This window comes from Acomys russatus, chromosome 28, assembly GCF_903995435.1.
Source record: "Acomys russatus chromosome 28, mAcoRus1.1, whole genome shotgun sequence".
Lineage (NCBI taxonomy): Eukaryota > Metazoa > Chordata > Mammalia > Rodentia > Muridae > Acomys > Acomys russatus.
The window spans coordinates 11,420,111-11,447,445 of record NC_067164.1 but is presented as its reverse complement, the minus strand read 5'-3'; the positions used below and the strand labels follow the sequence as shown (position 1 = coordinate 11,447,445).

Below are 27,335 nucleotides of genomic sequence, written 5' to 3'. Positions count from 1 at the left end.
TTAAAGCTCTGACATTATTATACCCGTGTTAATTTCACTGGAATTAACTGCATGTTTTCCCATTACGTAATTTCTATACCAAAGTATTCTATCACGAAAGGATTCTATTATTGAAATCAATTAGGTCCTCGTATATTACAGCACTGAGCGAGCATAGTGCAAATGCCAAGAGTGAAATTCTTCGATTTTCCCTGAGATTTCAAACCTCTGAGTTTAGATAGTGTACAGTTTACTTCTCAAGAACATGTTGAGTAATTATTTCATTCCGGAACAGAAAGGGTCAAAGGCAATGAGGGATATGGGTGTTTTAAGAAACTAGCCGAGGACCAGCAGAGCCTGCAAATGCGCTGTTATGTGAAGACAAGGTTGTTGGTGCCACAGCCTGCAAAGGGCAGCAGGCGCTATGCCAGACCCAGGGACCCGCTGCTCCTCCTGCTGCGGGCTGAGCTAGGACTGCCTTCCCTTCCTCCTTCAGGGACCTCTCCTCGTCTCAGGCATCGTCGGGAGGATTCTTTGCCCTAATTATCCCGGGAGGAAGACGTTCCTTTCTCGGAGACCGCTAGGCAACACTCACCACGGCAGCCTGCAGATTACTTCCCTCTGTGGGTGTGCGACTTCGTTTAAGAGAGTCACACTTACAGTAGCTCGTCGTCACTGGCGAGGCCGCGAGCAGCAGAGGGCGGGCGGGGGTGGGGGGGGGGAGGAGAGGGGGGTGTCAGGGCGGAGGGAGGAGGTGGGAGGCGCAGAGTTGGGCGGCTAGGGGAGACGCCGGAGCTCCAGACAGCAGGAGCGCGCCGCGCGGGTGCAGTCGTCAGCTCACCCTGGCAGCCGCGCACTCCGCCTCCGCTCTGAGCAGCGGGAACCGCAGCGGCTGGAGCCGCCGAGCTCTGCCCCGCTCTCGGGCCCGCGCTCCAGCCGACTCCGCCAGCCGCACCGCCCCCTGTTAAGCGCTCAGCCCGCAGCGATTTGACTTCCCTCTGCCGGCCTCTCTCGAGTTCTCTAGATCTCTAGCTGCCTTTGCTCCACTCTCCTTGGGGTTTGCTACACCACACTTGCTCTACTCTTCTCCCCTTTATCTGTAGTCACCCTGCTTGCATTTTTTCCCATTCTCTTTTTATGGGAAACATCATCCTGAAATGACGACTCGTCTTCTTTAATCTCGTCCGTGTCAGCACTGAAGACTGAAAGAGAATTTTTCACCACCACTCCAACCTTGCTGGCACTTAAAAAAAAAATCACAATTCTTAAAAAGAAAGAACAAGGAAAAGAGAGAGAGAGAGAGAGAGAGAGAGAGAGAGAGAGAGAGAGAGAGGGAGAGAGAGAAAGTCATAAGAGGCAACGGAGCTGGACTCAGGACTCTTTGCCGACCCTCGACAAAACCCACCCAGGACTGTCTGCACTAGCCACCAGAACTCCTAATTCATCTCTTGGAACTGAAAGGGAGGGTGACAGGAGCCAGAAGCAAACTTCAGCGGTCTCTGCGGACCTGCGATTCCCGCATTTGAAGGGGTCGAGTGCCAGGAGGCACAGGACCCCCACCAGGAGGAGGAGTCCCGCGTCTCTCGTTTCTCCCACCAAGCCTGAACCTTAGACCGAACCACGCGGGACATTGGAAGCAGAAGAGGGTAGTAGAAAATGCGGGGCTCCGGGCCCCGCGGTGCGGGACGCCGACGGACCCAAGGCAGTGGTGGCTGCGACGACACACCTCGCGTCCCTGCCTCTCTGGCAGGCTGCTATTCCGCTCCTCTAAAGGGCCCCCTCTGGACATGCCTTCTCTTGTGTGCTGCGCTCCGGACCCTTCTGGCCAGCCCCAGCAACGAAGGTACGGTAATGGAGGTGGGGACCCAATGCGTCCTGGGGTAGATGGATGAGGTGGAGCTTGTGTCATCAGGTCTCAGCGCTCCAGGCGCCGCCGCCTAGACTAAACCTGGCTCTTGAGCTCCAATTAATGTTTGTAGGCTTTTGCTTGGCGTTTCCTGATCTCTCTGGTATCTTTGGTTTCATTGTTTGACATAGCTGCAGAGTGCTTGCCAGGCGAGGAACCTGCCTGTGGACTGAGGCTGGTTGGGGGCTGGGAAGTTGGAAGCCTGATGGAAAGCGATCTGAGACCTGAGCTGGGAGGTTGGGTGCGGTTGAGTCCTGGGAACCTGGGGAAGTGACATATCCGGCTTGTTGAGAAAGGCTCATAGGATTTGTGGGGGCTTTAGAAGCCATTATTTCTTGCTGGTGTTGGAAGATGTCAGGGTGGCTCATGCTTTTATTGGGGGAAGTGCCTGCCCCGGAGCGGTTATTTAGGGCACAACTAGCTGCTATAGAAGCTGGGTGACAAAAGCTCTAATTTTTGAGGGAGGTGACTGCAAAAGGGAGAAACTGATGGATGTCCCTCTATTTGTGGCCTCACTAACACTTTAAAGCAAAGGTAGAGGAAGGCGGGAAGGTGGGATGGTGTTGGAAGAAATAGTCAGTATGGATGTTAGGAAGTTGTTCATGGATCACGCTAATCCTTACCTGGTGAGGGAAATCTGTCCTAGCCACTGGAACCAGGGCTTGAAGTATCCAAGCTTCATATACCCAATTCTTTGCTCTGTACTGTTGACGTTTCTCTGGGAGAGTAAATCAGAAGACAAGAACACCACCTGTGTTATTGCTGTTCTCAGCCTCTGAGAAACCAGTCTTGCTCCATTATATGGCCTCGCCCAGGGTCCTCTCAGCCCCTTTAGGTCTGTGGCTCCTTCACACTTCATAGCTTGCTCTGGTCAGGGAGGGTGGAGCATGTGGAAAGATGCTCAGGATCCCAGACCGGATTCTCTCTCTTTACCAGGAGACATAAACATTCTGTCCTCTTGTCTAGAAGCCTGAGATTTTAGCTTTGGGCTGTGGAGGAGACCCCTGAGGTATAAAACCTTAAGTAAACCCTTGCACTTGGGGACTGGAGATGCTAGACCTGAAAGATGAAGTAGCAGCAGCAGCAGCAGAGTGGTGTATGCCCTCGTGACTAGCATGGATTCAGTTTGCTGTAGAAGAAGCTGAGCTAGTAGCCCCCAGTGCTGCCAGTTCCCAAGGAACCCTGCGAAAGCAGGGCAGATGGAGACTCACACCTCACCCCACTAACTCTCTCACTATGTTTATTATTAAACATCTGTTCAGAGGAATATGTGTATCTGTCGGTATCTGTTGTTAATAAGACATTCTTAAGCCAAACACGTTGTGGTTTTTGTTTGTTTTTTTCTGTAAAGTTTTTTTTTTTTGAGTCGTGTTTTTTTGTTTACTTGTTTGTTTGGTTTAGACTTGGACCTTTTATTAAAGTCTTACATTAAGACCACTAGATTAGAAGTCAAAGGCTGTGAAAGGGCAATGCTGTGGAGGAGGTCTTTAGGGAAGGGAGGAAGAGGGAAGGACAGGAGGGAGGAGGGAGAGGCTTTTAACTGTTTTATTACAACCAAAGGGCTATCGTGAATGAACTGCAAAACGATATATGGGTAATATCGTTCATCCTTTCCTCTATATATTAATTTCAAACATCTTTCTAGAAGCCCCTTGCTATGTATGTGATGGCGAAGGGAAATGAACTCAAGGAAGTCTCTGTAAGAGAACTGAAGAAATAAATTATCCGGGAGTGTGGTGCCCAATGTGATTGAGGGCCAAGACTAAGGGGATGAAAAACAAGCAGAAGGAAAAGGAAGGAAATAGAAAAATAGCGCAAGACTCCAAATATACCCTAAGCCAAACTTGCATGTGTGGAATAGAGCGGGGCAAGAATTAGCTTTTACACCCACAGGTTGTACAGTCTTCCCTAGCAAGTAAAGCACACAGTTGATTTGGTTACACGCAAATAAGGAATAATCGCGTGTGCCGGCAGTTTGGGGAACATTTTGTGATATATAATTAAAGACTTAATATTAATACTATTTGAGGTGGTCTGTCCAGTTCATTCCTTCACTACCCAGCCGGGCATCACCTTTAATCCCGTCCCGGATCCTCCTGTTTTGTAAAAATCTGTACTCTTTTCTGCTTTTTTGTTTTCTATATCACTGCTTCTAAAGGTGGAGCAGATACATACATTAAAAAATTCACAACATCACTCTTCATTATTTATTAAATAAATAAAATGAAACATATTGTACACTTGTTTTTCCTTCTTATCAAAAACTTCAGAAGGTCAAGTGAAGAAATATTCAATTGACATGCTAAACTTATTAATGAATTGATTTATAACATTTATAAAATTCGTAAAGTTGCTGTCTGCAACTTACACAAATGCTTAGTGATATACACTGTTCGCATATAGAATATACATGATACATGAGATGGTTATTCGATGAAATATAAGACAAGAAGAAATAAATGTGAATTATCATTTGTACTGGTTGTCCCAATTATTTCTGAAATTTATCTTTCATTGATAACTGCATTCTAAACAAATTATAAATCAATATTTATACCTTTTTAATATATAAGTATAAACCACACTTGGAAGAAACACTTAATGTGCATTAAGATGGACAAAATTTTATTAAAAATAATTAAAAACCTTTTAGCAGAAGCCTTTAATTTCAGACTGACACAGGAGGACAGCATTAGTGAATGCATCAACAAGTGAGCAATTTTAAGAAATTTAATAAGTAAAGAGGCTGTGCCAACCATTTTGAATTTTTGGAGGTGGCCCTGAACTTATTCAGTAACTGCTACTTTTTGCTGTCTGGAGATATATTTGTAAACAAGCATTATTTGACAAGTGCTTTTCTCAGCAGGGATTCTTGGCCAATTACTGCTGAACAGCCCTGCATTCAAAATGATTCACCCGCAGTGAATCAAGCTTAATTCATTGAAGCTACAGTCAGTAATGCCCCAGTAAAGTGCTGACAGTTGTCAGCAGTTTGTATTTGAAAAGTCCAGTTTCTTGTCTCTGAATTTTTTTTTTTTTTTATGTTTGAGAAAGTGGGATAGAAGGTTCACAGAAAAGAAACAGAATGGAAGAAGTTGCCTAAAATGACTTTAAAGATAATCATAAAATTGTAAATATTTTCACTGGAAAGAGACTGAAAGGAAAGTTTGTTTAAGGATCTTTTTTTCTTGGCTTATAATAGGACCAGGCCCATAAAACATATCTAAGGACACAATAGACTTGTAAAACTAAATAGCTTCATTTTGTAGCCCTGTCTTCCTGCTGTAATTCATTTCCTTTTAGATTAACCGGCAGGACCTCACAGAAAAGGACAGTAAAATCATCCCCTCACCAGGACACTACTGAGCAAGAACAGAGAGCCATTACATCCCTTTGAGTCATAGATTGTTGGAACCAGAAGGGACCATGGAGAGTTTTGGCTTTTTGCTTAATAAACCATGAAGGTTGGGGGTGGGAATTTTGACATTTTAAGCTCTTTCTTGGCATCAGGGTGACAGGTAAGATGATTTCATTTCCTTATGTAAAACAGAAATAAAGGGGTGGGGGGGGAGGTAACAATTCCCAGGCTTGCAATATAGTGATTATTTTTTTTTTGTTTTAACATTCATAAAATATTTTTAGCATTAATTTTAAAAGGGCCTATATTTTTGTTTATTTGTCTGTCTGTTTGGTTGATTGTCTTTCTGGTTGAGTATAAACCAGGTCATTGCAAAGGCTGTATATGAACTCTTATCACTGAGCCCAAGGGCTCTCATTTTAACACTTAGAAATGCACCATTTGCCATATTTATATGCTCACAATACTTTATGAATTATAAGCATTCAGAGTATATGACAATAGTACAGAAATATCCACCCCAAGAGGCTTAGCTATTTGTAGACAAACATTCCCAAAGCATTTGATTCAATATTGCCACTGATATTAACATGACAGGGTTTTGTTATTTCCAGCTATTATGTTGCCTGGTTGACTTTATCATTTGATTATCTTCTGTTTGGTGTGCATCTTAAGAAATTTGCTGGAATGGCTAATTAATTTCTCTTTCATTTGAGGAAACCATTCTAGATTTTCCTGTAAATATAGAGCATAAAGGTACATAATTTATTAATTGAGTGTAGTTAAATTTTCTTTTATGGGTCAAATTTTATTCTTAAAAAGTATTTCTTACGTCCTTAAAAAGCCATCATTTTCATTTAAATTATTATATTTTATTTCTTAGCAAACAGAATGATTTTTAGTCAGCTGAGGTATTTAATTATCTGAATAGTATGATAGTTTTAAATATTATATAATACTTCTATAAAAATTTTTGTAAAGTATCAGAATTAATTGAAGTATGAATATCAAATTTTTCTTATTAATCACAAAAGTGAATTATTTTTATTTTTATTATAAAGAGTAACTATAAATATAAACATGCATGAGACCTAACTATAAAAATTGAGACCTAAGCAACTCAAAGATTTTTGCTGTTATAACATACAGTGCATACACTTTAGTAGGGATGGAAATGCTCATACTGGCATGCTTGATAAGGTGAATACATTCTACATTGTTTATGAAAATCAGTGTAATCAATAGTATAGGTACCACAGTCTCTTGTATCCTTACACACAAGTAACTTGAAAAATTCTTAGTATTAAAACATTATATATTCTATTTGAGTCTCAAAATTAAGTGTAACACACATGTGCATACATGGTTTATATGAAGTTAAGTTTGGGGGAAAAAAGCCCTAAAGAATTTGTAAATACAGACAAAAATGGTTAATAATTGTTATATACAGTCGAATAATATTAATACTTAAAATAACTAAGAAAATGTACTTTCTCAATGAGACACATTACACATGCAAAAACTAAAGAAAAGATTTCCTGGTGCAATCAAAAATAAATTATAAAGCATTGCATAACTTTCCTACTGAAAGAAAAAAAATTTGGTGTTATTTATTTACTTTACATCCTGGTCATAGCCCCATACCTCCTCACCTTCTAGTTCTCCTCCCCCCACCCCCCTGCAAGTCCCCTGACTCTCCACTCTCTCCTCCCCCCTCCCCTAGTCCTCAGAAAAGGAGAACTCCACTTCCAATCCACTCTAGCTCATCAATTTGCATCAGGACTGAGAGCTTTCTCTTCCCTTGTGACCAGACAAGGCAGTCCTGCCCTGGGATAGTCCATGTCCGAAAAAGCCCCAAGACCCTGATCCCCTTGCTAGTGGACACACATGAAGCCTGAGCTGCTCTTTGGCTATGTCTTTGTAGGGGGTCTCCATTCCATCCATGAATGGTACTTGGGGAATGTTTCAATATCAGCAAGCCTCTCTGGGGCCTGGTTATTTGGCTCTGTTGTTGGAAGAAACTGTTTTAGGCACCATATTATTTTACAGCTTTTTGAAATCTGAAGTTCATTATGAAAATCTCACTCGAATCATTGATTTCATGGAAAATGTTTAATACAGGATATAAATTTTTAGAAATTTTGTTTTAAAGTTCCAAAGACTTCAAATCGTAAGTTTTAGGAAAGTGTCCCTTTGTTTTACATGTTTATGTTTTTTAATATCTACTTGATAAGACTATTAAAACAAGAAAATAAGTTTCTTCTTTTTCAGACAGTTGGGCAGTCAAAGAGTCAATAAAGTAGATTTTAAAGTCTTGGACAAGACAATGTATAAGACATTTAAATGTATATTGGGTCATCTCACATTTGATAATTCCTCTATTTACTTATGTAGTGAATATTTTAGACAATGATAGTAAGATCACCAGTGTTATATATGGTGCAGTGAAATAGATATATTAAATCATGTTATAAATAGTATGAATTTTCTTAAAATTAAAAAAATACTCCTATTCCTTTCAGGTTTTAAATCTCAAGCATGAGCATTTATAAATTTTTTATGGCAAAAGTTTCATATATACAATTGATTTATTCAACTCTATTTTATACTATATTAGACAAAGATATGAATATAATTGAAGTTAATATGTAATAAAAATATAAAATTGAATGTTTAAAAATTATTTTTATTGACTTCATGGCAAATAATTTCAAATATTTATTTAATGTATTTCACTGTCATCGAAAATACTATTACCTGGTATTTTCTGCTATTGCTAGTGCAAAAACAAATACACAAAAAATAAAAGGAGTTTTAATATATATGACAATTTGAATTGAACCTAGTCAAATGTCTAGTAATTTATATTGTATTGATGTTATTTTTCTCAAAGCTCAATTTTTAATCTATTATTCCTAATAAGAATTGCAGATTTTATAGTCATAAAACTTTAATGTAGTAAGATACATATTTTAAGTTTGTAAATTTTTTGATCTCAGGTGGTCACATTTATTAACTGATATTATATTATTTTGGACATTTTAAATGGTTTCTATGTTTAGTGATTTCCAGAAACCATAAAGAATCATGTGAGACAGTACATGAAAATATAAAAACCTGTAAGTGTGTGAATTTTTTCTTTAGGGTACCAATTAGTTGTGTTCCATTTAAATAAAACCTAGCAGGGTCTGAGCATAATTAAACTTCGCTGTAGCTCTTCTTCTCCTATAGGGTGCACAGCCTTTAGTCTCTTACCACCTTATGAGCTACTTTATTAATATCATTTGAATTACTTCCTATACAATGGGAGAACATACAATCCTTTGTTTAATGGGGTTATATCTAGGTCATGCCTTCCTCCTTTTGTAGCTCTCAGTGACTATTCATGGTTTTAATCTTTATGCATTCATTTAAAATTGAATAATAACTTTGCTACTATGTGAGTGAATGTGCCAAGGATTCATGGAAAGGTTTTTTAGCGAGACTGAAAGGAACATGGTGAACAATTTAAATTTGGTATAATAAAAACTCAATAATAAAACTCTTAGGATCTTTTTAAATCTTCTTTTAAAAGAATATGCCATTCATACATACACGCATATTTTAATTTTATATTTGACTCTTCATGGCTCTGAGAAAAAAGAACTCTTTAGTTCTTATTACTTCATCCATTTAGAGTTTTATAGTTCTTCTATTTCCTTATGAGATCAATTGTTTAGTTATATCATGCCAAACACTTGTGGCATTAGACACACCACAGATCAAGCAAATGGGATTTAAGTGTTCTTCATCCTTCTTATTATATTTCACTTGCTGGATTATTGCCCAGGCCATCTTCCCCATCACTGAAGTTTGTCTTCAGTTCTGAATAAACTGGGCCATAGCGCTCAGTAAATGATTCTGGAAAAAAAAATTCTTCAAAGACTCAAGACCTGAAGGCTTTGCATATGCTTTGTGAGAAAATGTGCCTACTTGCTAACACGTTTCAGGCTAAGTATTGGATGACTTGAAGAAAATACAGGCTGTTCTTCCTCTCAAAGATAGGTGCTGTCTTTTTTCATCCTAATAGTGTCATACTCTTATTTTCATCTGTCAAATCTTTGATTCATCCCTTTCCTCCATAAGGAAGGCAGCACAGTTGAGAGGGTAGGAACCCATGCCTGCTGTGCTCTTTCCCCCCAAAAGATGTCACAATTTAAAAATATGTGTAAAAAAGATGAGACGTCTTTCTTAATTAAAATGAAGAATCTTCTAACTAAATAAAGGATTACACCAAACTCAATTTTCTACTGTTTACTTAATCAATAACCCAGAAATAGAAGTTTTAAGACAGCTCTGTCAGCCTTGGCTTTCTAAAAGGGTAACTCACTTACTTTGCCTTGGCAGGACAATGTCAAAATGTGCTAATGTCTTTTCTGTGGAAAGACTAGCTCAGCAGGTAAATCCAGCTGGCACTAGTTCAGGCCCTGCAGTCCCCAGCAGGAGCTTGCCATTTGAGCCAAGTTTAGCTTTCATCCAGAGACCTTCTCTTCAGTAATGGCTACAGAGGTGGCAAAGGTTCTTCTCAGTGCTGTTTAAGATAACAAGAGACCCTTTTTTTTTTTTTTTTAATAGAAAGGCTTCTGGGAAGACAGTGTACAAATGTGTCACTCTGATTCTAAGATGAACAGCAGCAATCCTTCTGCAGTAAGGATTGCTGAAGAACTGCCCTGGTCAAAGACTTTAATGATATCTAGTTTCAAACCACCATATCTTTGATTTTCCTCAAGAGGAGATGAGGAAGAAAACTACGTAACTTTTCTAAGATTGTAGATGTTGTTCGTTGGTATTGATCAAAGCCTGAGGAACCGAGTAAGCATAGGTGCACTTCACAGGTGCTATGAAGTGACAAGGAGAGCAGAAACGAATATAGCTTTGTATTTTGAAACTAAACAATTTTATTGATGCTACTCTCTATTACTTACTACTTATTTTTTGGCAACTTATTTTAGTTTGTTGTGGTTCAGATCATTTGTCTATAATAGGTTTGTTATAATGAATTTTGCATATTTCACATTAACTAGTAGGAAATTTTTAGTAAAGCAACTTCTTAATTGGTAGAACGCTATATAAAGGAAGGTCCTGAGAGGACACAGGAAACTCAAGAGTGATGCTGATTAAATGTTCTCAATAGGCCATATATTTGTGTGCTACACTGAGTCAGGATAAAATTTAATATTGTCTGAGAGAACTTCCATAAAAAAATAATACAAGGATTATCATTGTTTTCCAGATTTAGTAGAAATGTGGATCTTAACAATGTAGGCTTTGATCTTTTTAAAATCTACTTTATTTTGTGGTTCTTTAATGCCTCTACCTTTTTTCCAACCACATGCTCAAATAGGAGAGAAAGAATGTTAATAGGAACAGGAGAAGTAGACCCTTTTTAGACTCAGTTCCTTGGGAGAAAGTCCAGTCTTCACCTTCAGGAGACCCACTAAACAGCAAACCAAAAATTCAACAAAAGCTATCACAATGGCAACAGCAGGGACCTCAAAGCGTTTTCAGGAGTATTTCTCTTTAGGAGCATCTCAAAGTCTAGAAATGAACAGCCAAGCCATGTGAAGTGGTTCAGAAGTGATTGATACTCTCCTGTAGTCCATACACGGTGTTTTCAACTGAAAAAGACCATGCCCCCACATGCAGCAGTCCCTTTCTAGCAGACAAACAGCACACCCTCACACAAGTCTGTATCACATCTCATACTTAGGATAAACACAAAGACATGTTTACATCTACTACATAGCAATCTTTTGATAGTGCCTCATTTACATAGATGTAGTCATTGTCGTTGAACATGTGTTTAATTTTTTTGAATATGAATGGTATTTATTTTTTATTTATTCTTAATTTTTTATTATTAATTTATTCTTGTTACATCTCAATGGTTATCCCATCCCTTGTGTCCTCCCATTCTTCCCTCCCTCCCCTTCTCCCCTTATTCCCCAATTTTAATCAGCTTACCAACTATGGCATGTCTTGCATGATCAATAAGATTGAGGACTTGTAAGCTGTAGAGACCATGGCATTTCAGCTCTGCCATGTGTCATGAGATGGCATGAATTAGCCCCTTCAGGATCTATGCATACACACACCAAAAAATGGAAATGTTATGGGCTATTCATACAGTTGCTATGAATTGAAATAAGAACGTACCTATGCTGCTGAGTAGAACTGCGACTGTCATACAGCTAAATAACAGATATTAGTTAATCTTTTTCACACAACATGAGATATAGGGTGTTTGTGACATTATTTTTCAGCCACAGATCACCATCTTCCTTAACTTTGTAGATGAAAAAGATCCTGGGCTGAAAAAAAAAAAATCTAACATAAGGAATTGATAAAATATCCCATAGAGCTGTAGGAAATAATAATGAACCACATATGTCCGAATTCTCTGCTAGATTTCTTTATCTAATGGCAAATTTGGGGTTTGACTAGGAAATAAAGAAAAAGACAAATACAAGTATCATGATCTATAAGTGATGTGTCTTACTTTGAATTTCCACAGAGCATAGATTCTTCTTATCAGCCACAAGATATAACAAGAGTATTTTGAATGTTTTGTCATCACATTATGGTTTTAGGATAATCCTTACATATGCCCTATTTTGCTGTAGATTTTACATTAAAGTAGGCATGTGTAAAACATAAAAATGTACTTATTAACTTCATATACAGTACTGAGATCAAATTAACTGCTTCCGAATACTGGAACTAGACAGCAGGGGAAATGCTTAAAGATTCTTGATACAGAGATCTCTGACACCCCTGATTCCAGTTTTAAATAGAGTTTTCATTTCCCAGAACACTTAACTTTTTAGTCACATGCATATTAAACACATTTCTTAGAAATATAAGCATGTTTTATATTTCCAGAAAGGCCTTAATATAAATACCAGAAAGCTGCTCTTTTGCACATAGGAGGCCATTAGCCTTTATTTTTTTTTTATATTTCTATTCTGAATAAATATAACAAAGACATAAACAAAATGAAAATACAATTTCAAGTGACAGGCCACATCAGGAACAAAAAATGGGAATTCAAGATTGTGCAGTCTGTTTGTACAGACCTAGGATAAACATCTAGCAATAACTTCAACCCAAAATTTACCCTACCTTCAAGGCACACAGGGATAAAGATAGAGCAGAGTGTGAGGAAAGGGCCGAACATTGACTTGGGCAGCTTGAGACCCACCCTATGGGAGATAGCCATACTCATGGATGTGTATGTTTTATTCTAGATTTCTATCTGTCATTCACTTTTGATTTATCATGTCTTTGTTATTTACATATGTGTTTGTTTCCCTCTAAATGAGCTCAAGGAATCCTCATTATCACCATTTTATTTGGTAACAAAGTGAGTTAATATATAGTTGAATACCTTGTCTTAGTGTATTTGTGTGAAAGTGATAAGGCTTTCACTCAAACTCAAGCACTTTGCTGTCAGTTATGTTCTTATTAACCCTTTGTGAAAGAGGAAATTTTGCCATCAAGTGTTATTGTCATCCTTACTTTGTCATCCAAGGACAATATTCTTTTATAGACAATGATAAGTACATCCAAAGTGCCTAGTATGATAATATGTGGAATTCTGGAGGCTGTCTTTCCCACACTCACTAGTTATTGATAATCATGTTATCATTAATATACTTAATCAATGTTTGCATATTTTCGACTTACACACTGCTTTCTTCATTGTCCGGATTCCACTAGCATACACTGAGCTCTCTTCCTATATCTTTCTTTCTATCTGAACACATATGTTCTCTGCCTTATCAATTTCTGTCTGGTATTTTAGAATATAAAAATATTCAACCTTTATGCCAAGCTCATACTGGATCTTAAATCTATATTTTACTGCCAATAATCTCATTAACAATCTCTTCTCTAAACAGTGCTATCTATTGTCGAACATTGCTCATTGCTCTACGAGGAATACAAAGGACCTTTGGAAGTTTTATTTAACTACTCACACATTTCTCTTTTCAGGCAGCATGCCTCATAATAAATATTCCATGCAAATTCCATGGAAAGTGTAGACAATTCTTGTCTCTAGTGCAAAACAATTATAATGTTCTTCCTCCTATTCTATGTGTAGATTAAAATATAATATTTTATAACAATTTTGAAAGTTATATTATGAAAGTATTTTTGACTATGAATCTCATTAAATACTATTATCGGTAGGCTAGATTAGACGAATTAATCGCTATTGCAGAAGGATCTGAAATAAGATAATATATTTAATTTAAAATGCTAGATAATATTTAAACCTAACACTTTTTGTCCCCAAAATGATGAATTTGTCCCCAAATTCATAGATGTGCTATGCAGGAGAAAGTGCAGAGGCTCTAGATCTTGATTAAGACTTATGGAGCTGTGAACCTTTGGCAGTCTAGGTAGCTTCTCTGCATCTCCTTCTTGTCTGTAAAATGGGAATGTTATTACAACACAGCTTAGAATTGTATAGATTGAGTTCATGTCTTTAAAGCAGTTTATAAAATTTTATGGGTTACAGTATGATAGCATTCAATATTTCATTTTCAAAATCTTTGGGCTGACACATTTACCAGTGCACCAGTGAGTGAGAATTGTGTAATTTGTTTAAAATGGGGATACCAGAAGAAAGGTAAATGACCGCATTTCAGTAGTTTAAAGAGCCCTTATTTACTACCTGGGTAAAGATTTCCAAAAGAAGCTCCGGTAGCCTTAGATTAAAAATTAAACTGTAATTATGAGAGCAGTGTAGTCACTGATTTGCTTCAAGAGCATACCTCCTGTCATTTTCCCAATGCTAACATACGAAAGGAGAGTGAGGTACCTTCTCCTCAGTGACCTGATTTCTTCAAATACAGTCAGTCACACCCCACCCCGACTCTGCGTATTGCTAGATTTTTTAAAATGTATTTATTATTTTCTCTGCATCCACATTGCAGCCTTTCCTCTCCTTTCAGTCTCACCCTCCCACCCTCTTCCGTGTTGCCCCCTTCCCTTCTCCTCAGAAAAGGGGAGCCCTGCATGCAACCCATCCAACTAGCCCAGACATGTCAAATCTCATCAAGACTAAGTACATCCTCTGCCACTGAGGCCGAACAAGAAAGCTCAACTAGGTGCAAGTGATACAGAAACAGACAACAGAGTCCATGTCAGAGACAGCCCCCACTCTAATTGCTAGGAAGCCTGTTGAAGACCAAGCTGCCCCTATATGTGTATGAGACCTAGGTCCAGTTGGTGTATGCTCTTTGTTTTGTGGTTCATATGATCCCCAATGGTCATTCATTAGTTGACCCTGATGGTCTTCATGTGGAGTCCTTTTCTGGTCCAGGTCCCACTATCCTTCTCTCAACTCTTACACAAACTCCCTGAGCTCTGCCTAATGTTTGGCTGTTGCCTCTCATCATCTGTTTCAATCTGCTGTTGGGTGGAGCCTCTTAGAAGACAATTATGGTCATCTCCTGTCAGAAAGCACAGCAGAGTATGATTAATTATGTCAGGGGTTGGCCCTCTCCCATGGGGTGGGTCTCAAGTTGTGCAAGTCATTGTTTGGCTCTTCCCTCAATCTCTGCTCTATCTTTATACCTGTGCATCTTGTAGGTAAGGTAAACTTTGGATTGAAGTTATTGGTAGACTTTTATGTTAGGTCTGTTCAAACAGACTGCCCAAGCTTGTGTTCTCATTTCCGTTCCGGATGTGGCCTGTCACTTGAAGTTGTGTTTTCACTTGTTTATGTCTTTGTGATATTTACTCAGAATAGGAATGTAAAAAAATAAAAGCTAATCAGGGAAATAATTCCATGAAGTTGGATTTCAATACAAACAAAGACCTTATAAATTTCCAACCAAAACAATTTAATTCGAACAATGCTGAGAGTTTTGGTTCTTGTATTTATTTGATGCATCAGTGTAGAGAAACCATTATCTGTCTGAAGCACATTGAGAACCAGATCCAAACTTAATTCTCCATCTGGAACATCAACCAGGTATATTGCACTCTATAAATCTACGTCTGCTGAATGAATACTATGTGTGAATTCTGTAAGTGACTTAAAGCTACTGTGTTTAAAAGCAATTTCTTTTCACTATCATGTTCTATCACTGAAGGAGCCAATACACCTCTTTTCCTAAATACATAATAACAGAATTTAGAATTGTTTTTGTAAAGCCTCTAGTAAATTGAAGAGTTACCAACGGAAAAAATTGTATGAGTCTCCAACCAAAGCAAGCTAATACCGGCCTGTATGCTATCAGAGTCATTTATTTTATATTTCCAAAATGTATAAGAAAGATTAAATATCTCCAGACAACCATGTATATTAGAAACATTTCATGTGTATTGTGATTAGTACTTTTTGGTGGAATAAATTACTGTTTTATTTTGTTATTTTCTTAAGGTAAATTTTTAGCATTCATGCAATTTGACCCACTTTATAGTTTTTGTCTGCTCGAAGCGAAGTATAACTTAATATTACATCTTGAAAAAATTAACACAAGCCATCTGTTTGTAATTTTGGGGAATGGAAGGAATTACTTCTTTTTTGTTTCCTGGGTATATTCACTGTTACATACTTTATGAAGTACATTAGATTTATGGCATCATGGGAATTCTTAATATTAAATGGAAAATGGCAAGAAAATGTGTGTCAACCATTGTGTGTATAGAATAGCAATGAAGCATAAGCTCACATGGCAAATAATTGTCTTTTCAACTATAGTTTTGATAGTTTATGGGTAGTTTGTTTAATTAAGAAATATCTCCATAGAAAAAAGCATTTTGATATGCTGTAAAATAGTAACAACTGTACAAAATAGCATAAATTTCATTTATACTGTTATAAAATTATGTAAATTAAGTCATCTTCTTTAATTCTTAAATTATTCCAAAGATACTGATATTTGTAATATGGAAGAAAGTTAATTTTGTTATAGTTCAGTAATTTGTAGTTTTTATACAGTACATAACTTGATAAAGTGTTAGTGTCTAAGTTGCTGAAGGTCTTGACTATATCAGTATATTCAGATGCTGTGCTCCTCTAAATTTTACTATTATTGTAGTTTGTATTTTATTTACACTAATTATTTTCAAAGATGGAGTCATACTTTAGAAAAAGAACATGCCTTGGCAAGCATAAACAGCCCATAAGAATAATATGAATACATATGTAAAGGACCATAGAAAATACATATTGAGAAGTTATAACTGTAGTCATTGCTGAGGCACTGTCACAGAAAATTTAAATTTAGATGTCCAATTACACACCTCTCACTTTTTTCATGCTCAACCTCCTTAGTCATCAGGGAAATGCAAATCAAAACAACTCTGAGATTCCATCTTACACCCATCAGAATGGCTAAGATCAAAAACTCAAGTGACACCACATGCTGGCGAGGATGTGGGGAGAGAGGAACACTCCTTCATTGCTGGTGGGAATGCAAACTAGTACAGCCACTTTGGAAATCTATCTGGTGCTATCTCAGAAAAATGGGAATAGGGCCTCCTCAAGACCCAGCTATCCCACTCCTTGGAATATACCCAGAAGATGCTCCAGCACACAACAAGAAAATTTGCTCAACCATGTTCATAGCAGCCTTATTCATAATAGCCACAACATGGAAACAGCCTAAGTGTCCCTCAGTAGAAGAGTGGATAAAGAAACTGTGCTACATATACACTGTGGAATACTACTCAGCTATTAAAAACAAGGAATTCCCGAAATTTGTGGATAAATGGATTGAGCTAGAAATGATCATAATGAGTGAGTTAACCCAGAAGCAGAAAGAATCAAATGGTATATACTCACTTATATCTGCATACTAGCCCAAGGGGCATGTCCCACGAAAGCCTTCACTTACCAGGAAACTGGGACAGAGGGGAAGGCATCCTATTGGGACTCTAAATGAGAGACGCATGGGAGAATAGCAAAATAAAAGGATACAGAGGGTCCTAGAAATCTACAAGTAGAACAATATGATAGGCAGATTTGGGCCCAGGGGTCCCGCTCAAACTAAGGCACCAGCCAAGGACAATACAGGAGGTAAACTTTAAACCCCTTCCCAGATCTAGCCAATGGTCAGAATATTCTCCACAGTTGAGTGGAGAGTGTGATACGACTTTCTCACGTACTCTGGTGCCTCACATTAGACCATGTCCCCTGGAGGGGGAGACCTGGTGGCACTCAGAGAAAGGACAGCAAGTAGCCAAGAAGAGACTTGATACCCTATGAGAATATACAGGGTGACGTAATCCCCCTCAGGAACAGTCATAGGGGAGGGGAATAATGGGAAAATGGGGGTGGGGGGGGAGGAATGGGAGGATACAAGGGATGGGATAAACATTGAGATGTAACAAGAATAAATTAATTAAAAAAAAAAGAAAATCTGTCAGTTCATCAGAAAATTGCATTATTTTTGAACTTGTGTTGTGAAAGATGATTGTTAGAGATAGTGAAGGACAGCATACATACTCATCTTTAATTACAAAATATGTGTAACTGATTATATATATAGAGAGAGACACCATGGCACTGCAACTTTTATAAAGAAAAATATTTAATTGGGGCTGGCTTATAGTTTCAGAGGTATTGTTGGCAGACAGTAGGAAAAGACTTCCAAACTGGGCATGGATAATCATCTGAGGATATAGTTCTTTTTTTCTATGTCTTGCTTTTCTTTCTGTTCATTTTCGTCCTCTTATTTCTCCTCTTTCACCTTTTCTCTCTTCTTCCTCCTCTGTTTCCTCTTTCTTTTCTATACTATTCTTCCTCTTCTTTCTTTTTTCTTCAATTGTTGTAGAAACTTTCACTGAAAACAATTCATTGTAAAACCTAGGCATCTAGTTGCTAATGACATCTACTTATGGTTTTCCTGGATGTAGTTTTACATCTTCCTTCTCTTTGACTGAATAAGTATCTAAGGTTTCTCCTTCGAAGCCCATGGGTTCTGTTTGCAAGCTACTGTACTAATATAGAAAAGGAATGTTGTATGTAAGAAAATGTGATACCATATTGGCTTATAGATTTCTAAATATGTCAATAAAATTAAACTTCAATGGATAGTATAGATGATTTTGTACCAATGTTTTCTCACCCAGAGGAGCTTCTCACAGTCAAAATAAGAACACTGATAAATATACAGTGCATAAATTCCAAAAATAACAGGTCAAATTTATTAAGCATTTTATTGAAAAATTATACACAATAATTGATAATGTCAGAACATCTGTAATGATGACTTTTAAATTTTGAAGAACATTGATTAAAATAGACTTAAAATAAGATATGTGCATTATAATTTTACCAGTATGCAATGATATACATGGCAAGTTCAATATTTACATTAGAAATCCAGTGCAGTTTTGTATCACCAGCACAATTCAATTGTGGAATAAGAAGATTCATCTTGTTGAACTAAATGGTAAAACAATTTTGAAACTGTCCACTGTTTAATATAGACCTTTCATAATAGATGCATAAAAGTGTTCTTTCTAGAACATAGCATTCATTCTTCTAGGTCTCATCTTCATACTTGTGCTTTGAGAAGGACCCAGGGTATTGACATTTTAAAAATCTTGCTCTTGATTCTAATATGGAAAGTCTTTATTAATTTTGGATAATTGGAACAAATACTTAAGGATGATTTACTTATGAGATAAAAAACATTTTGTTTGGACTCATCACTTTGGAGGTTTTGGTCATGATTGATTGACCCTATAATCTTGGTGCTGTGGTGAAATGGCACGGAGTGATGGATGAGGCGTGGAGCAAGGCACTCATCTCACAGCCGTGACTGCAGTACTACTGCATTAGGTACTTTTCTCCTTTAAAAGTCCAAAGTTCAATGTCACTTCTGAAAATCTTACAGTATCTTAACTGTCATCCCCTGGAAAATCAAAAAGCAAGTCACATGCTTCCAAAATAAATGGCCCAGCTCATACCTCACAGTTGCAGAAAGGAGCACAGTGTGAGAAAATACTGAACAAAAGCAAGACCAAAAGCCAAGGAAGCAAATTCCAAACAGCATCTTCGCGTATGATGTCAGAACCCTCTTCATAGCTCTAACGCCTTTCGTCTTAGTTGACTGCAGCACACCCCTTTCTCTTGAGCTGTGTATGTTCTCCACTAGTAGCTTCTCTTTGCGGGTACTGAATGACTCTGGCCTCCCCAACATCTTGCGGTCTCTAAGGCAACCAGGCTTCACACCATGCCTGGCTTTAGCAGCTTTCCTTAGATGCCTGTGCAGGGAGATTCTGTAACCCCTCCCTTGCATCCTTGACTGTAAACTCAGACCCTGGTGGCTGAAGCTGCCAAGTTCTGCTCCTTGATGGGACTGGAAACTGGCCCCCTAATTCAAGTTTATGTTCAACAACTTTCTGGTTTCAGTGGTTTCCTTCATTGTTTAAGACTGGCTGTCCTGAAACTCAGTCTACAGACCAGATTGACCTCAAACTCAGAAATCAGGCTGCCTCTGCCTCCAGAGTGCTGGGATTAAAGCAATGCATCACCATACCTGGCTCCAAGCTTTTCTTTAATTCCTTTTCATAAATTGAAAGCTGGGTGGTATTCTGCCCTGAGGTTACCACTCCCCACATTAGATTTAAAAATCAGGATTTTCTTTAATCTCTTAATCTCGTTGAACACAGGATTTAGCTCGATTCACTTCCTGGTGGTCCCTTCCTCCTCAAACTGTACAATTTGTAACTTCTCTTGCTCAGCCTGCTCTTTTTCATTATAGATCTGCATAAGACTGTCTACTAAAACCCACAGGACACAGTCCATACTAGGCTCTTTGGAAATCTCCTCTGCAAAGTCTATTAATCCAAAAATCTTAATTTTAGCCTCAGGCAGATTCTTTGGGGCAAGGCAGAAAGCAGCCGTATATTTTACCAAAATATCACAAGGATAGTCTCTAGGCCAGATACTAGCACTCTTCTCCTCTGAACCCTCTTGAGCCAGGCCCCACAATTCAAATCACCCTCAGCACCACTGTCTTCTATGTTCTTACTGATTGCCCATTAAGTAATCATCTACTTTTCTAGTCCAAGGTCCCAAAGCCTATATCCTCATCCTCAAAGCAAATGTGTGGTTAATCCTACAGCAGTGATACCCCACTCCTGGTACCAGCTTCTGTCTTACCTAAAGATTTATGGCTGTGAAGAGACACCACGACTAGAGAAAATATTATAAAGAAAAACAATTAGTTGGTTCTGGCTTGCAGTTCAATGGTTTAGTCTATTGTCCTCATGGCTGGAAGCACTATAGCATGTAGGCAGACATGGTACAGGAAAAGGACCTAAGAGTTTTACCTTCTGATCAGCAAGCAGCAGGAAGAGACTGACACACTGAGTGTAGCTTAAGTCTTTGAGACCTCAAAGTCAACCACAGTGGCAAAATTCCTCCACATTTTCTCCAACAAGGCCACACCTCCTAATAGTGCCACTCTCTATGGGCCTATGGGGGCCATTTTTATTCAAACAATCACAGCAACCTATTTCTTTAAGAAAAAAAACCCTCGATGACCAAAATTCCTCTCATTTATTTCCATCACTTATTTCTACCACTTTTCAACTTTGATAGGCTTAAATATATGGACTTTTGCAAGACACTTTTAAATTAAAGTTATAGAAATGGACAGAGAGAGAGAGACAGATGGGAGGTGTATAAGGAGAGACATATATGACCATTGCACAGTATGCTTTTTTATAGTGGTTTCATATTTAGACAGTGTGAAAATACTTTAAATATAAATATGATATATTATTATGAAACATGAGAGAAATTGTAAAGAAAAAATAAATATTCTATTTAAAGCAAGAACTATATGATTTGAGTCCTTGATTTCCAGATGTTACTCTAAGTATATGGTTTATTACTTCCCAATATCTTTTTAAATAATGTTAAATGTATTTGGAGTGAATTTATTTCATAAGTTGCAAATGTTATCAAAGACAATTATACCTTCAAAATGTCTGATTTTAGAGTTATTGGAAGTTACAGAACAGTCTTCTGACATTTGTGATATCTGCATATACATGACACACACTCACACTGATACACATAAAAATAAACAATAAAATAAAAAGGGACATAAAAACTAAGCCAATTAAACACTAAACTCACAAATAATGCCTATATATTTGTGTCAGTTTTTCTATTTGCATATATTCAAATCTAATCATCATATATATTACCTTGAAGACATGAAAGATAATAGTTATATATACTGTTTTGAATTTTGATATATTTTAATAAAGAATGAGGAATAATTAGGTACTGGCATAAGGAATGATTCATAGCAAAAAAAAATCTATCTTGTATATCTCATCCAATTTATTCTAATTATTTTATATCTTTTTGGCTTTTAATAGTAAGGTATACTTGAATGGATACAAACCCAATTTTCCCTCAGGTGTTTAAAGCATAACAGATGTCTAAATTGGACATTAAGGAAAGGACTTTCCTTGTTATTTTGTTGCTTATTCTTCTGTTTTCTGCAACTTAAAACTTGCTATCACCAATATAGTAGGAAATTGTAATTCTCCCCCATGAAGGAACTAAAATATGCTCTCCTTAGAATAATACATTTTACATTTTCATTTTGTTAAAAAGTAATGTATGTTGTGTGGGTGCATGTTTGTGTGCACACGCGAAGTCCAGAAAACAACTTATGCGCCATTCTTGGAAAGGCTGTATACCTCTTGTGAAAGAAGGTCTCTCACTGTTCTGAGCTATGCTGATTAGACAGGACTGGTGAGCCAAGTCCTGTATGGCCATCTTTCTCCTCCTTCCCCAGCACTGGGATTACAGGTACACACCATTATGACTGACACTTTTGTTTGGATTGTAGAGCTTGAACTCAGTTTCTCATGCTTTAAGGCAAGTGCTTACTAACCGACCCCTCCACCCAGTTCCAAATTTCCATCTTGCATACACTATGGTAAGGTATTATGATAGATGCTGGTCTCTGTAGCATACTGTTCATAATCCAGTACTTAATAAAAATGTATTGACACAGGGTGCAATTATTTAGAGGTGTGAAACTTTGTATTCAGCAAGTGAGACACTGGATCAGATTTAATAGAGAATTGAGCGGGGGTAGGGGATGGAGGGAAGCATTTGATTAGTTAACTCTGATTTAGATTCCAGCTATGTGCTTATATTGGTTCTGGGACCTTGGGCCATTGGCCTGTTTAACTTTTCTCAGCTTCAATTTCCTTATCTGTAAAATGAGAAACATAACATACTAAAAGATCAGTGTTAAGATTAAGTGATAAAATGTGTGAGTACAGACACATATAATTTTATTAGTCTCAATCACTGATGTTACAGACATAAAAACTGAGTTTTTAAAAACTAAAACAATTTTTTCCTTGAGGTTATATGGCAACAAAACCAATACTATAGTAATAATGAGCGTTATCTGTTTGATGTAGCATTCTTAGATTTAATTTGAAGATGCACATTTATTTCAAGTGCTGCAGACTTGCAAAATTTTTTGAAAGGAATACCTTCATATAATAGCTTTATACACAGTCATGTATAACTAAGCACTTGCTTGGGAAGAATAATCTGTGACAGAAAGTCTTCTTAACCTCTTATATCATGCAAGGCTGACATTTCTAAGATGAAAACACTATAAGAGATTTCACATGTTCAGTTTACGTACCTGACAAAGTAGTCACTGAGAACATATGGCCGTGCTCTTTTCATGCAATGTGCCCTGTAAAGGTAGCAGATTGCTCATTACTCATAATCTAGGTGTCAATGTATTTCTGTGTTAGTTTTGCTTAAACATTTTGTATAGACTCACCAGCAGATGTGAACTGTGAACTTCTTTATTTTCATTTCATTGGGCTTACACTTTTAGAGTTCACTACTAATTCATAATCCATAGGATACATTTCTGTTTAAAACACATTCCGTCGTAAACATCACTTTTGTAATGTGAATACACCTCTTTAATGTGAAAATCAGCATGTACATTTTATTAATGACAAAATATTTTCTAAAAAAGCAATGAAAAATGAATAAGAAGGTACTGATTAGATAACTCAGTTGTTAATATCATTTTACTCTTTCAGAGGATCTGAGTTTGTTTCCCAGCACCCATGTTGGGTGTCTCACCAGCACCAGTAAACACAGTTCCATGGAATCTGATACCACTTTCTGTTCTCTGTGTCTATTACTCAGGAATAACTAGGGAATGAGAGTTGATATAATGAACACATATGTATACATATATGTGTGTACATACATATGTGTGCACACACATGTATAGAGTATATGGTATTTATTAGAGTGACTTACGTGCTGTCATTCAACTATTTCAATTATGGTTGTCTGCTTTCAAAATGTCTATGAATCAGGTAGTTTTAGGTGCATGATCATGAGTGTCTCAGCACGTCTTCAGTATATGCTAGCATCTCAAAAATGTAAGATCTGTTACTAATGAAAGAATTAACTTTCTAGCAAAAGTGAGGGAAAACACGCAAAGAGCAGGAGCTTCCTTCCTTCTTCAATGGCCTTTATATAGGATGCTACCAGAATAGTTGAACCTCAAAAGGGCCAGATTTAAAGTAAGTCTTCTTACCTCAAACGATTCAATGAAGGAAATCCCTCACAACTGTTCCCAGTTGCTTTGGTTTTAGGTAATCGTATATGTAGTCACAATGACAACCATGAATAGCCATCACAGTATGGCACATGTACACAGGTGGTGCTCATACAGACATACATAAAACACACATGCACATAAATGAAAATAAATGACTATCTACAAAATTAGTAGGAATAAGAATATTGTAAATAAAAAACCATGCTAATTTTCAGTCAACAGTTATTGATTTATTATGTTGAATGCATTGGCTACTCATATTATAATCAAAAGAATAACTAGTTATTTTAATTAATAAATAAGTTAAGTTTTGAAAGGGTTTCTTTTCGTCCTGCATAGCTTTGAGTATGCTGTGTAATGTTTCACATCTTATTTAAAATAACTTCAAATATGAATTTGAGGGCAACAAGTGAATAGGGAATGAAAGGAGTAAGAATTCTGGGAACAGATATCAAAAACAAGGTGAGAAAATCAGACTCTAGAAGCAAAAAAGGAATTTTCCTTCAAGCTCTGACAACTGGTTCAAGCAGTAAGCTACCCTCCCCCCCCCTTTTTTTTTTTGCCTGTAACAACAATTATGTTGTCTACCCAGGTTAAGCAAAAAAAAAAAAAAAAAAAAAAAAAAAAAAAAAAAAAAAAAAAAAAAAAAAAAAAATTGATTTTCCTACATGAAAGCAAATCCTAAGAAAAGTGGGCTTCAGGTTTAGATGGATTAGCATTAATATGATATAATTTGCAACTTACTTCCTATCTTTTTGTCCTACCAACCCTAACCTGCATGATTTATTTTCCCACTGCTCTCCTTATTTCATTTAGGTGGCTGGTATCTGGTCCAAGAAGTACACAGCCAATTCAAGACAGCCAGGAGTGGTATTTGTTCTCGATTTGTTGCTTAATAATAGTTTTAAAATTTCCCTTCCCTTGCAGAATCCCTTCACAGCTCATTGAACAGAACTGATTTAATAGTAGGACCACAGAAATAGAACTGAAATTAGTTCCTATTCCTGTAGGATGTTGCCAGACTAGCTTTGGTGTAGAATGAAACAGAGCCTGCCATCAGAGAGTGTTATCAATAACATGTGTGGAATGTGTGTTATTTGTTCAGCCACTCAGTGTGATGGTAAAGGTGAAGAAAGAGAAACATGGCTGTGGTTTCTGCATGGATTAGTTCTATCGACTATAAAGGGAAAATGACAGGCAAATGGTTCATGAAGTTGTTTGGTTCATTGCAAAAGCTTTGGTAGAATATTTGGGATTCTGTAGACAGATTACATGTATTAGGAAATACTGGAATGTAGTTCTGTAATTGATAGAAGTATTAACAATTTATTCTACAATAAGATCTATAGAGAAAACTCAGAGCTGGGTGTGGTGGGACACACTTGTAATACCAGTACTTGGGAGGCAGAGGCAAACTGATCTATATGAGTTCAGGGCCATCCTGTTCTACAAAGTGAGTCCAGAATAACCAAGGTACACAGAGAAACCTTGCCTCAAAAAAACAAAGGAAACTCAGGTATAATATCCATGGAAGAAAATTTAAAATTCAATTTGAATATATTTATTTAAAATGCTTCCCAAACCAGCTTAACATAATAGAGGAACCAGAAATAAATTAACATAGTTATATAACTGCTTGACAATTATATGCATAACATACAGTGGGGTAAGATAACCTATTCAGTAAATAGTGCTGAGAAAGCTGGATGTCTACCTACAGCAAAAATTGGACCCATACTTCTAACCCTGCAGAAAAATAAAAGGTCTAAATAGATCAACAGCCTTCATATAAAGCTTAAGATGCTGAAACTGCTAGATAAATATATAGAGAGTACTTCTCAGGACATAGGTACAGGCAAACATTTTAAATAGAAGCCCAGTGTTACAGGATATAGCCTCAAGCATTGCCAAGTGGGATTACATAAAATCAAAAGGTTTTTTTTTTTCAAAGCAAGAGAATCTATCCAAATATGCATTGACAGTGTAGAATGGGAGAAAAAATTGTCAGCTATTTTCCAGATTGTTATTCACAAATAAAATGTGTGAGTAACTATAAACTTTTAAACACCAAAACCTCTTTTTAACTAATGAATGGACCAATGAATAAATAAATAGTCTTCAGAAGAGTTAATACAATTTTCCAATAAACAAACAAATGGACAAATAAATAAATAAATAAATATTTCTAAAAGTGTTAAACATCCTTAGTCATCAGGGCAATGAACCTTAAACTAATTTATACTTTAGAGTATATACATATGTGTGTGTGTGTATATATATATGTATATATATATATATATATATATATATATATATATATATATATATATATATATATATATATATATACCTTATTTAGTTTGACAACTAATGTTAGGAAGCATGTAGGGCAGAGAAAATCTTAGTCGATATTGATTGAAGTGCAAAAAATGTGCATTCACACTGGAAATTGGTGTGGAGAATGCTCTCAAACAAACAGCAACAAAAATACTATGTGACACAGCTCTATCACTCCTGAGCATATACCAGAAAGGAGTTAATACATTACTACAGAAATATTTTCACATCCATTTTATTGCTGTTCTTTTCACACCAGCAAGAAATTGAATTATCCTAGTTGTCCATCAAAATATACCATGATAATAAAAATATGGTACACATAAATTGTGATGCTTTATTTAGTTACATATAAAAATGAATTTATTTATGATACTTCAGAGAAATTGGATAATATTAGACATAGTCTATTAATTGAGTTTAGCTGCAATCAGAAAGAAAAATACTGCATGCTCTACTGTATTTAAAGATCCTAGCTTCTAGGTTTTTTTTTGTATGTGGTAGAAAGTGTAGACATAGTACATTAAATTAGAAAGGATACAGAATAAGGGAAAAATGAAGCTTTAATGAAGGCAGATTTCAAAAGTAATAGAATATATGTAATAAAAAAGTGGAAAGGAGAATCCTAGGTATGGAAAAGGTAGAAGTAGCAGTTAGTGACAGACTGATCAGAGAGAGGACCCTGTTTTTCTGGGATGCATATTATGTCAACCTAAATATATGTGAACCTGGCATAAAGAAGTCTACTATTTTGTGTGTTAGATAAAAAATTAACTTAAATTAAAAAGAAAGCATAAAAGTGTATTTAGAAACAGTTTAAATAATCGAACAACAAAACAAACTACTCGTATGTAGGCTAGCCATGTAATGCTGACATTTGAAGCTACTGTTAGGTTAGAGAGGACTTAATCTATTTGACAGTGGCTGTCTTCGGGTAACAACAGTAAGACAAGTGTTTCTAGGTGTAGGTGGGGTTTCAGGAGCAATACTTCCTGCTCATAGTCTGTTACTAAGAACCCATGTGCAGTGTCACATTATTTTACTCCTTGGTTTCCATGATGGGGTTCTGAAGATGATGACAAGACATCAATGATCTTGGTGAAAA

At 36.9% G+C, this 27,335-nt stretch overlaps 1 protein-coding gene across 10 annotated transcripts in view; it reads left to right on the top strand.

The window, feature by feature from the left end:
- The first annotated feature begins 1,320 nt into the window (after positions 1-1,320).
- The window catches only part of Epha5 (EPH receptor A5), a 314,017-nt gene continuing 288,002 nt past the window's right edge, over positions 1,321-27,335 (top strand). For all 10 annotated transcript variants that reach the window (XM_051170231.1, XM_051170230.1, XM_051170228.1 and 7 more), the window contains exon 1: positions 1,321-1,822. In XM_051170231.1, coding sequence (XP_051026188.1) covers positions 1,636-1,822 — 187 coding nt within the window. In that variant the 5' untranslated portion in view covers positions 1,321-1,635. The remainder of the gene's footprint in view (positions 1,823-27,335) is intronic.